At 39.6% G+C, this 12,539-nt stretch overlaps 1 protein-coding gene across 1 annotated transcript in view; it reads left to right on the plus strand.

Annotated features, from left to right (window-relative positions):
- Positions 1-12,209, plus strand: part of LOC310961785 (low density lipoprotein receptor adapter protein 1) — a gene marked incomplete at its 3' end in the record, with an annotated part of 41,110 nt that extends 28,901 nt beyond the window's left edge. Inside the window, exons 4-10 of the mRNA XM_083934015.1 lie at positions 2,999-3,113; positions 3,551-3,623; positions 3,983-4,069; positions 6,520-6,647; positions 8,117-8,151; positions 11,348-11,376; positions 12,163-12,209. Coding sequence (XP_083790141.1) covers positions 2,999-3,113; positions 3,551-3,623; positions 3,983-4,069; positions 6,520-6,647; positions 8,117-8,151; positions 11,348-11,376; positions 12,163-12,209 — 514 coding nt within the window. The remainder of the gene's footprint in view (positions 1-2,998; positions 3,114-3,550; positions 3,624-3,982; positions 4,070-6,519; positions 6,648-8,116; positions 8,152-11,347; positions 11,377-12,162) is intronic.
- Positions 12,210-12,539: the final 330 nt, after the last annotated feature.

Genomic DNA, 12,539 nt, shown 5'->3' on the forward strand with positions numbered 1-12,539 from the left:
TGCACTATACGATAAGAGAGAAGAGTGATGAGTTCTAGGCATTGGCTGTGTTTGCAGACTTTGTATTTTCAGGTTACAGTCCTCCTCTTTATTTAAGTGTACAACAAGCTCAGGGTGGGACCTTTAAGTAGAACTGTAATACGTTATGTGGTGGCTTTTGAATGACTTTTATTTTAATACCTTCTTCACAATATTTTCTGTCTCTTTCATTTGTCTTTTGGAAACACTAAAACATTGATTCCCTAAATGACACAACACTGCTTCACCATCACTACAGTTACATCACTACTTAATGCTGCTACTGTAATACTGCTGTCAAAGCAACAGTATGCATCATTGTCTCATCTCATCTCATCTTCATCCGCTTATCCGGGGTCGGGTCGCGGGGGCAGCAGCTTTAGCAGGGGACCCCAAACTTCCCTTTCCCGGGCCACATTAACCAGCTCTAACTGGGGGATCCTGAGGCGTTCCCAGTCCAGTGTGGAGATATAATCTCTCCACCTAGTCCTGGGACTTCCCCGAGGCCTCCTCCCAGCTGGACTTGCCTGGAACACCTCCCTAGTGCTAATGCATCATTGTGCAGTATAATATAATGCATTCATTTATTATCAATTTCTGTACAGTTATTCATAGTATTAAAAAACAATTCAGAGTGCACACACAGAAAGACGCTTATCTGATAAAAGCCCACTCAAATAAGTGAAATTCTAAATATTCTTGGGAGAAAGAAGATAATATCTGAATAAGATAACTGAGTTTTTGTTGAGCAGTTTGGTTACATCACACTTGTTTTCCAAACCTAAATAGGTCAACTCTTTTAACTTTTTCTCTGCTAATTTTTCTGCAATTAAGCCCAAATAAGTTCGAGCATGGGGGATAGGTGGGGAATGCAAAGCTGGGTGTCCTGGGCATTGCAATGTGGGTCAGGCATCAGTGGGGCAAGCTCGCAAACAATCTGAGAGGGAGATCCGAGCGCTGGTGATTTCATGCTTGTTGTGTGATTGAATAAATTACTTTTATTTTTAGTGCCCCTCTTGAAGCGGCGCAGCAAATGAGTGGCTTCCAGCTGCCGATCCTTTTTGTATACAGTTTACAAGTAACTGTAATGATGGCAGATTATGCAGACATCCATACACCGCTGACTGCAGTCCCTCACTAATGATGATGACTTGTATTGAGCGACCTATTATCTCAGTCTAATTTAGAAAGCATGAATTGATGCGTTATATTCAGCCTGTGGAGTTCTATACCTGCATAATGAGAGTAAAAGGAGTCAGTCTGTACCTTATGCTGCTTATAACAAATGATGTGTGTATATTATAGAGACAGAGATCAGGTGAATCACTCACTGTGCTTTGTTTTCATGCTATAAAAGCAATAAAACATGGTGCACTCCGCTGATTCAGGTAACAACCCCAGGAAGACATATGGAGTGACTCAAGATCGCTACCGCTTCTTAAAGCCTGTTTAAAATCCGACGAAAGAAATCCATCGGTTTTGTGTCAGTCGTGTCAGTTAACCCATACAAGCTGTTGTGGGGGAGTCGATGACTCGGTGGACTTTGTCTAGATTGGTTTTAGAGAGCAACTGCAAATAACTGGCCATGGAAGTCACTGGATTTTCAGACAATTGAATTCCTTGAAAACCAGATATTAGATCCAGGAGAGATTCAGTGTGATTGTTGGTAATGAGGTTCCAAGCGCAAAATGGTCACAGCAGAGATCAATTCATAATCCAAGACTTTCCATTTATTTATGACAGAAAATTGCAAATTCAGACAAAAGTTGCAATATATTATTATATTGGCGTCCACACCTGATGCAGTTTCACATGTCTTTTCTATTGTGGCTGATGTTCTCAAAAGACAAATAAGACTAAACAAATTTAGCGCGGCAAGTTACCTGAATACATTCAATTCAACAAAACCATATACTCTTTAAAGTATGAGTTACTTATCCAGTACTGTATTACATACAGTAGATGGAGACGCAGAAAGGAGGACCGGCATGGAAGCAAAGCAATGTTGTGCTGTGGACGAGGGCAGTGCGGACCTGTGTTCCGTGAGGTAAAATGACTGTTTTTGTCAGTGGCTCTGAAAGAAGTATAGATAACTGCTTCCATTCCCCCAGTGTAAACTTAAACAGGACTGTCTGACAGCAAGATAAAGCAATGAAAATAATGTACTTCGACTGATATAATTATTTTTTTAAAGTTGGCCTTTTTTAAGGTTGCTAAAAATACATTTAACAGCTGCCCCCTTCCACAGCAGTACATTTCTTATCTTCCGTGTCTTTCCTCATCCCTGCATCTCCAAACTGGACGTGTACCGACTGCCATCTACTGTAGGTAATAAACTGACTATTGATAAGTACCTCATACAACCCCACTTTAAAGCAACTGAACCATCCCTTTAAGCTGGCATACTCCCAACACAAAATGAGTAAAGGTTGTGCCTTTGCCTACATTATCACAAATTTTCATCTGACCCTTGCATTGAAAAACCTCAAATCCCCACAGCAATATTATATCAGCATTTTAGCCGATGTTTTGCATAAAACATACGCTTTATTTGAAAATATAAAGCACTAAAGAGCTCGAGCACAGCTTCAAGCATCTCTCATGGATGTCACTGCTGCTCATTGGTCTCCTGCTCCACCATTACATTCCCAGCTGTGGGACTTAATTAGCATACTATTTGAAAACCAGCGCTCTCTCATCCTGCTGTGATTGGTTAGCTTATGCATATGGAAAAGGTTGAGAGCAAAAGCAAAGTTATGGTCTAAATTGACATGTATGCAGTGTAGCTGATGTATACGGTCTTATTAAGAGTGCAGATTAGCAGCCAATGCACTTTACATGTTCTGCATGCGTGTCCTATCATTAAACAGGGTTGCCTTATTCATTCATTCGTCTACTGCAGTCGCTCTTTTATGATCATTAATGCACTTGTGTCAGGTCGATTGAGAGTGTATTTTTTTTTCTGCATCTTCTCCTCCAGAATCTCGTACTGCACAGCAGATAAAACTCAGGATAAGGTCTTCGCATATGTCTCTCAGAGTCAGTTCAATGAGACCCTGGAGTGCCATGCATTTCTCTGCCAAAAGAAGAAGATTGTAAGTTTGCAACACTTGTATAGACCTGTGTGTGTAGATTTGTATTTAGCTTGACATATGGAATACACACGCTTAGACTTAGGAAGTCTTAAGACCAGTTTGTTTGGGAACTGAGTACATGTAACTGCATTTGAGGCAGCAAGTAGCGTAAAAGTAGACAGTGTGTAGCTCCATCTTGTGGCAGGACACCTCACAGCTCTCCAGTCTATACTTTGTACTCTTGATCCAACATTCTTTTGATTGCATTGTGTTCAATTGGTTATAATTAGAAAAAGAAAAGAAATGTAAATATCAATGTAGATGGTTAAACAATCAGATTAAAGATGTTTAAACAAAGACAGTTTCTGTCACGCCATAATTGAATCCCGACTATTAGTATTTTATCTTGCTGTTCATATTTAATTACTGTTATTCTTCCCCCTTCCTTTTCTCTACAGGCTCAGGCTGTGACATTAACGGTAGCCCAGGCCTTTAAAGTAGCCCTCGACCTTTGGGAGATTGCTCAGGAAGGTGAGATTGAGACAGTTCAGCTTTTTCTCTTGAACTGTTTAGAGTAGTATGAGTGAGGAAACGCTGTATTCCGTCCAGCCTGTGAGTAATCTAACGAAGAATCATTTTAGTTTTCAAGCCACTGTTGTTTCCTAAACAACCAAAGGGACTGAAGAAAAATACTACACATACTCAGCAACCATCCTGAACTCCACGATCTCCACTGTGCTATATGAATGACACACTACTGTACTTCCAGCATGTACAATTGCAACTAAGCTTGAATGACTGACAAATTCAAATACCAACTCATCCACATCCTATAGTTTTATTCAGGCTAAGTTTTGAGAACTGTTTATTTTTTTCTTTTCCGTCTGCAGACAAAAGCAAGAAAGCCAGGACTTGCTGTTCTTGTGCAGCAAGCAAAGTGCAGACCGAGACAACAGACACTCAGTGTGTTCCAGCAGGTAAGTTCTTTTGATTTTATCTGCAGTGCGTCTCTGTACATCACATCAGGTTCAACAGCAATGACAAGAGACGTGATTTTATTTGTTAAGGTTAAAGAAATTAAACTGAACACGGTGGAATGTCTCACTGTTACTACAACAAGGTTGGTCTTTATTTTCAGCCTAAAGCGAACCATTACTTTTTTCTCTTAGCATGGCTTTCTATTTAAGAAATTGCACCACACAGTTCGATGAACATTAGCAGCCTTTTCCTGATAAGAAGGAAACATTTTGGGAAATATGCGTATTTGCTTTCTTGCAGAGCTTTAGATGAAGATATCATAACTCGCATAATGTCTGTACGGAAATCATAAAGCTAGAGCCTGAGTGTGCTTAGCTTAGCTTTGCATAAAGATTGTAAACAAGGGCAAACAGCTAGTCTGACTCCGTCTGAAGTAAGAAAATTCCATGTACCTGCAGCCTTTTGAGGATTTTCAGGGGGTTATGTAAGTCTGGCACATAATCCCCCGCCGGTAAACAACATGTGTTGTTTTTACAGTCAGTCAGTTTTTATTTACCATACAGACATGAGTGGTATAGAGTGGTATTACTGTTCCCATCTAGTGCTCAGCAAGAAAGCTGATAAACAGATTTCCCAATTAAGCAAACTAATTAATTTACAGTTTCCAGAGTAGCTGATATACATGGACTTTGACAACTTGCTGAAAAAAAACAAGTTAAAAAACCTTTTTAGAGGCACATTTGTATGCAGCACTTATCTTCACATTTTCAAAACACTTACTATAAGTCATAGCGTATATTCTACAGGAAGTAAGAAATGACCTGTGTGTGTGTTTCCCAAACCATCAACAGGCAGCACAAGTTAAAGCATAGAAACACACACACATGTTAGCATGAAAATAGATGCTGTTGGACTGCTGCACAAATGTACTCATCCTGGTTATTCATAACATTAGCTTGTACTTTATGAAAATCCTGCTGTTTCCTCAAAATATGCCAGACACTCTGTATTTGCCAGATGTATATAAAAATGTATATTAGATGACTGCAGTATATAACTGACTGTGACTTGATTGCTAGTTATCAACATCCACACTGAGCTAACTGGAACGTATGCTTTTTGTGGTAATGGACATTTTCCACCCATCACTTTGGGGATTTGTGCAGTTTGAGGCACAAAAACAACTTCACATGTTGATCTCTTCATAAAGCTGTCTGTCATTCAGGTTTGTTTTCTATTCAACACATCACACTGTTTTTTTTAACAACTTTAACTTAGATTGTTGCTCATTTAGGTATAATATATAATGTTCTAGAGAAATTCTTAATATTTGACATATTTCTTGTAGAGCCCGACGTAGTTTTTGAGCTAGAATGAAAATATACCTGTTCTTTGTAGAGTGATACATGGAGTGACCTAAATGTCTATGCAAAGGGTGCTTTCTAAAACAAATAACTTTACTAAATAATATTTAACATTATTATAAATTTGACATCCAGTGTATTACATTGTCAACCAGTTCTAGAAATGAACACTAATAAAATAAAGATGCACATACTGTACAAGGCTGGAGGGACAGAAACTACTCGTCACTGACAAGATTCCCATGATTAGATTAACTCTATAAAAATGACAACGGTAATATGTCGCAGCCACCAAAATGAGACAGCAAGTAGATGCAGATTTAGAGTAAGCAAAAATTAAAATTGTCCAGACTTGAGGCAGCTATTTTCATAATCCTCACAAACCCAACAGTTCCCAGTGCACATGATTAAAGTCAATGCTTCTGTAGTCAGTTTAACGACTTAAAAATGACCTTTCTAGTGTTGGTGTGTACACAACAATGAGACTTTTGTAGTCTGACACGGCACACTCACACACAAATTGAACTGCTGTCAATCACGCTGACACTTAGGACAAATCACCTAATTATACTCCACTAATTAGTCATTCAGGGGAGCAGTAAGTTTATAAGCACTTCCCAACAGCTGTGACATTTATAGGTCAAAATGTTTTCATTTCTCAGGGGTCAAAGGGTCTGCAAAATGAGACTTAATCATCCATTCAGTTTGTTGTTACTTAAGGGCTGACTTTTCCAGCTTCTTTCAATTAAAATTGGCTCCACTTCCGGGGGTAGTGGCCCGAGGACAGAGAGAAAATGTTATGTAAGTGAAAGCCTCAAGGACCTCGGGAGTAACCGGGGCGCAGAGAGGCGCATGAAAGTTTTACAGAGATGTTTTAACTTCTGCCCGTTGCAGAGAAATCTGTGAGCGCCACAGGCTGGAATTTGATGTTTCACTTCTGAGTTAAACAGGCAGAGTCAGCTGACAGGTCTCTCTTTCTCTCTCTCCTCCGGTGTGTGTCCCATCCTTTCTTTACTTCCTGTCCCCGTCCGTCTCACCTACCGCGTCCCTCTCAACCTCCCTTCCAAACCTGCCATATCCCTCAGATCCCGAGGCACACAAGCCCGTTGGGATGGAGGAGAAGCTGCGGAGGCCCTTCTTCTCTGCTTCACTCAGCTCGCCCTCGCCTCGCAGTAACCCTACTCGAAGGCGACCAATCAAACACGACTCTTGGGTAGGTCACACCATCTATCTCTAAACTGCTGATCGGGCCAAAAATAATGGTTAATTCAGTTGTATGGTTATCTAGGTGACAGATAGATGCGCTGATCCAGCTCTTTCTCTCCTGATAACAAATAACAAGCAACTCAGCGTATCGATACCATACTCTTACTGTCTTTTTCAGATTTTAAATATGTACATCCTCATTGCACAGAACTCTTTAGAAAGACTTTTATGTAAGCTAACATTAGGCCATCAACGCTTTTGACATGAGCTCAATAAGGCCAGTATTTGTGCTGATAACAGTCCGGTGTATCAAATATTTTTTTATGTTTACTAAATCATATCCATTGCCTTTTTCCTGGTATTAAAAAGTATATTTATTGAGGTTTTAAATGATAGAAATACCCCACGTGGTGTACTGTACTACAGTATTTATCCAAAAGCAGGGGTTGCCTACAGTATGTGGAGAGCAGTGTGTCCATTGGCAAACCAAATATTGGCAAATAAAAAAATAAACCTTGATCTATCATGATTATAGGACACTCCCTGTGCCTTCTGAATTCCATTTTCTGAGACACAATAGAAGCAAATATTCATGACAGATGTCTTGAACAGTTAAAAGAAGCCGCTCCATGCAATTGGAAAGACCGAGAGTCAGTTGAATGTAACACATTGTGTATTTTTGGCCGGGCTGACGGATCAAAGTAAAATAATATCCACCACAGCATGATGCTGTAACAATGTTGTTTTACATGATACAATAAAGTCTTGTCAAAGGGTGGTTAGTTGTTAACAGTTTTTTTATCCTTTAAAATGTTTATTCTTATCAAGCTTTTATTGGAGCATTTATACGTGGTTTTGAATCATTTTTCAATGTTCATGCTGCAGACGCTCATCAGTCACCATCTTGGTGCTCACTTACAGATTCTGAACACTAGGTGGCACCATATTCATGAGAATGTCTTTCCTACGGACTGATCTAACACAAATTTATCTGCATTCATTGGTTCATATTTTTCTTGATATATTTCTCTCATAAGGAGAAGTTATGCCTTAATTGAGTCAAATGTGTTTTTTCATAACCCCTTCATGTTTGCCTTTCATCATGTTAAATGTGATATTTTCAGTGTAAATTGTTCAGAATTATATTTAACTTCTCAAATCTATTAGTGTGTCAAGGTATACAAAGGTAATTTAAATTGGTTGGCTCAAAACTAATGCAGAGAATATAGAGTAAACATACCATGCAATATACAGTCACAGTGATTGGAATAAAAAGCGTGCATAAAAATATCTGCATTGGGCATCATTTGATCCTTTAGCCCATTAATTCATTTGTGTCACTTTGTGGGTAAATAAGTTTGCAACAAACAGCTGACTCAGTGAAGAGGCACATGAGCTTGAAAACAGAGAAGCAGCAGGATTGTAATTTGAAATAATTTATGTGTGTATTGATTGATATTGTTCATGTCCCAACAGGATGTAGACGATGGACTCGATGATGCGTTTTCAAGGTAACCTTTGCAAAAGTCTGCTGAGCACGGGGGGAAACATTCTTTAACTCATGAAGGGAGATGGGATTGTTCTCACGCACAAAACACTTCCCTGTTCCCTCCTAAAAGTCAGATTTATGAAAGCATTTTTGTGCTTTTATTATTTACAGTTATATTTTCCAGTTTCTTTTGAATGCTGTCGAGCTGTTTTGGAGGATGACAGCTGCACTAAGGGTGATGGTCAGCTGTCAGTAACCTTTCAAATAAGAAAACCTTCTTTTGACACATCGACTGACACATTTTTATTAAAATTCACATAAACGGACACACACACAGCGACATGCAATAGTCTTCTTTTCTCAGGTGACTCCAAAGATGACATTATATTCATGGCAATGAGGTGATGTATAAAACAACTGTTTCAAGGTTACAGATCAGTAATAACTTCATTTGTGTTCAAAAACACATTTGTAGAAGTCATCATTGACTGGTGAGGTGTTAAAAAAATGACAACAGCTTTAGTAAGATTTTAAAGAGGTAGATTAGTATAAATGTTGTGTTGTTAGAAAGAGAAATTATAAACTTAACAAAACAAATGAGTGTAGTTACTGTAGGTGTTGTAAAGCTCTGGTGTCATTAAACTAGAGCTGATTAAAACAAGACCGTCTCCGGGCAGATGACAGCAAAATAAATAGCTAGTAGTTGGATATGACTTGATTCTCTACCTTGTACAACACTAGGGGGCATATCATGCTGATTTTCAGGTGCATACTACTAGAACATGTTTATATGCTTTATTGTTCAAAATACACATTCATTTTCTCATTCTGTCTGTCTGAATATATCTGTCTTCACCTTCTATCTGAAACGCTTCGTGTTAGCGCCTGTCTCTTTAAGACCCCCCCACCCACCCCCCAGAGATAGCCCAGTCTGCTCTGATTGGTCAGTGTTTCTCTCGGCATCTCTGCACCTTCGTTGAAGTCGGGGAATGACTGTAACAGAACTCTAGAGGCACTTTCTACCTGTTTATAGTAGAGCTGTGACATCACAACCATAGAGAAGTCCTGACAGCTCGTTTAAAGACACAGTTTCTGAATAAGGGCTGTGTGCATTTCTCTCTGGATTGAGTGTTTTGCTGCTTTCACAGTATTTATAGTATATTATATTATAGTATATTATTTATAGTATGTTACACAGTATATTTATATGGGAGCTTTAATAACATAGCCCAGTTCTCACAACCCAGTGCTACTGATTGCATTTAAAAAAAAAAGTTATTTTGTTTGATTTGGTTCTGTACCATATTATATATCACTATACTGTATAACAATGCATGTGAATATACTATTATAAGCTTGTGTTAAATACTAAGCTGACTGACCATAGCAATCCAGTGAGCAGTTTTGTGAGATCACTGTGTTACTCTTGAACCAATGCAGACGATAGAAGTGATTATTTACTGTCAACACCATCGTCTCTCCCAACAAAGCTGTCAGGAGCACAGTGGCTGAAGCCAGGAAGGCCACTTCACAGTGCATCAGCGTTTTTATCTCTGACCTAGGATTACAATGCAACACTTCTTTTCTTTTCTTCGAGAGTGCGACTGTCTGTGAAATTGCGTGAGATGCCTGCAGAGAGGCTTAAATGTGAAATGGGAGTCTCGAGGGTAAAACGTGTTTGTGCTGTAGCCTGCTGCTACAGAGAAACACAACATGATACACATTTGGCCCCCTCTGACAAACTCTTTGATAATGTGCCTCCATGCACAACAAAATGTTGGAAATGTAGGCCAAACAGTCCAGTGAGTGTCTGAGCCCTCTGTGTCTGCGTGGCTTTTACTTTCCTCATATAACCAGATGAGATGTGCGTATGTGTTCTGCAGTGCTGTGTTATCCCTCTATAAAGAGAGAAGAGAAGCAGAGGGATGGTGCATCACACATTAAAGAGATTGCGGCTCATTAAGTTGTGTTGCCTGCGGCTACTAGATCTTTGGTTAAAGCAAAATGGGTAAATGACAAACAGAGATTATATACAGAAGTGTATGTAGAAGCTGGCCGGGTGTGGAGGGAGATCAGAAGAAGAAGGCAGGTCATCCCTGAGGCGGTTCTCAGCAGGCACGAGGAAGTACTGACCTCAAGTGGGGACGTCAAACGGAGGAATGTGGAACACTCGAAACTAAATCTGACGTCCCAGAGAAAATGCTTTAAAAAGGATTTGGAGAGCAGATCGCCTCTGCAGAGGTCAGCAAGGATGTCAGGCTCTACTACTGCCAGGGTTTGCTCTCGCCAATGGTCAAGCATTAGATTTATCTCTGATTACAAAGCAGTGCGCCAACGTTTTAAGGATGAATAGATTCTGAAGATATAATCGGAGCTCGCTTATCTTGTCTACCTTTTGTTCTCGGTTCAACGGAGCTTTGTGCAGCTTTGTCTTCTGACTTCAGCTTCAACTGATGCAGCCAAATCCACTTCAGTAGAATCATTTTTAATTAACTATCAGCACGGGTCAGGGTTTAGGCTTCTGTAAGAAAAGAAAATCTAATTATCCGAATAGAAGATAGTTATTTAAGTTGAAGCTCAATGCTTATAATGAGGGCAATAAGTGCTCCCAACTATTGACATCTACTTTAGTTCATAATGGGTTTGATTAAATGAATAGTGACCATGGAGAAAAAATTACTATTATGCAGTGTTCAGCTTCATATTAAGGTAATTCAGATGACAGACTGTCGCTTCAATAATTGTCTGCGATGACATTATCTATAACTGAATGAGGTAACAGTGATGATAGAGCCTGTGGCCCACTGTTGAACTGTTTTGCAGTGTCATGGACTGGGTGTATGTGGCAACATTTCTGAGAAAAACACAAGTGGGACACAGTTAGCGACTGTATTCCACTTCAGAGGGTAGGTGGCGATAACTCGAGACTCGCTTTTTGGCTCACTTGTGCGTTTATTTCCCCGGCTCTACTGGCATTGCACACAGACCATACTGATCCTTGAGATTGTAACTTTAAATAATTAAACCTTGTCTAAATGTGACAAGTTCTCTTTTTAGTTTTATTTTAAGCTTCTTAGAGTGTTTGTTTTTCCATGGTGGCATCAGGAAGGCACATTCATACATACACTTGTTAGGGTCCTAGAGTGTTTTAACATAACTTAGCCTTTGCAATTTAGTCACGTAGTCATGGTTTCCTCTGTCTTGTATCTGGCATGCAGCAACATGGAAGTAGAGGAAATGGACACTGGTAAGTGATGTGACTGCCATGTTACTTACTTACTTGTTATTGCATGTTGCATGCTGTCTTACATTTAGAATACAATTCATTTCTGTACAGTACTATTTTATTTGTGCACCATCCAGATTGTCCAGGAAGCAAATTATATAAATCGGTTCTGATCCTTGGACTCTTTGTAATGAGCTGACATGCCTTAAGGAGCCCCTCCACTACTGACATCTGCACATTGTGCCTCCCCCTGTACAGGAAACATATATGGAAAAAGCCACATTCAAGTCATTTAGCTTGAGTACATCTGAAATATAAACAAGGCAGGCAAGACTATATTTTCCCTGCAAACTTCCATTATTGATAAGCCATTTGTAGGGGGTGTTAGTTGTGGGGGTTATTAAAAACAATAAAAATAAATAGATGTGTTATTTCTAGCCTTTTATTTTTTGGAAACAGCGATTGAAATCATCACCTATTTCAAAGTTTGTATTCAGGCACATCATGTACATTATAGTCCTTCCTTATTCCCATTTTTCATCAGAAGCTGAAACATCAACGTAACGTATTGTAGAGAGTATCAGTTCAGTTCACTGTGCAATAGTTGTCATGTGGTTTTGATGGTGACAGTTGTTTGTTCGTGTTCGTATGAGTGACCTCATGGCTTTTGAAATGTTCTGCCACTCTTCTTCTCTCAGTTTTTAACCTCACGCATCATGTGCACCCTTTTGATGACTAAATATTTGGAGCTTCTGACCTCTGTAGCAATGTTACTTTTCTCTCTTCCTCTCTTTCTGTCTCTGTCAGACTGGCCGAGTCCTGCACCGAACCCTTCTCTGACAATGCAACTCTGAGTCTTCAGGAGGTCTCCAATGAGAATCTGTTGTCTGTCTGCAACAATCAGTTTGAATAACACATGCTGGTAATAGCTGCCCACCTTACTGCACCACAGAAATGAGATGGAAACCATATCCCCTAGGCCTCAAGACGAACAACAAACACAAAAACCGCATACATTGTTTGAACAGACGGCTACACCTATCACACTTCTCCTGTTTGAATTTCTGTGCAGAGAAGACAGAATGGATACCCTGATATTATAAACTACCCTTTCTGTGAATGCCTGCCAGTCAACACACTCCACTCGATGTAAACAGCCCTCTTCAGCCATCTCCTGCCATATT

The sequence above is a fragment of the Echiichthys vipera genome, assembly GCF_963691815.1.
Source record: "Echiichthys vipera genome assembly, chromosome: 19".
Taxonomy (NCBI): Eukaryota; Metazoa; Chordata; class Actinopteri; order Perciformes; family Trachinidae; genus Echiichthys; species Echiichthys vipera.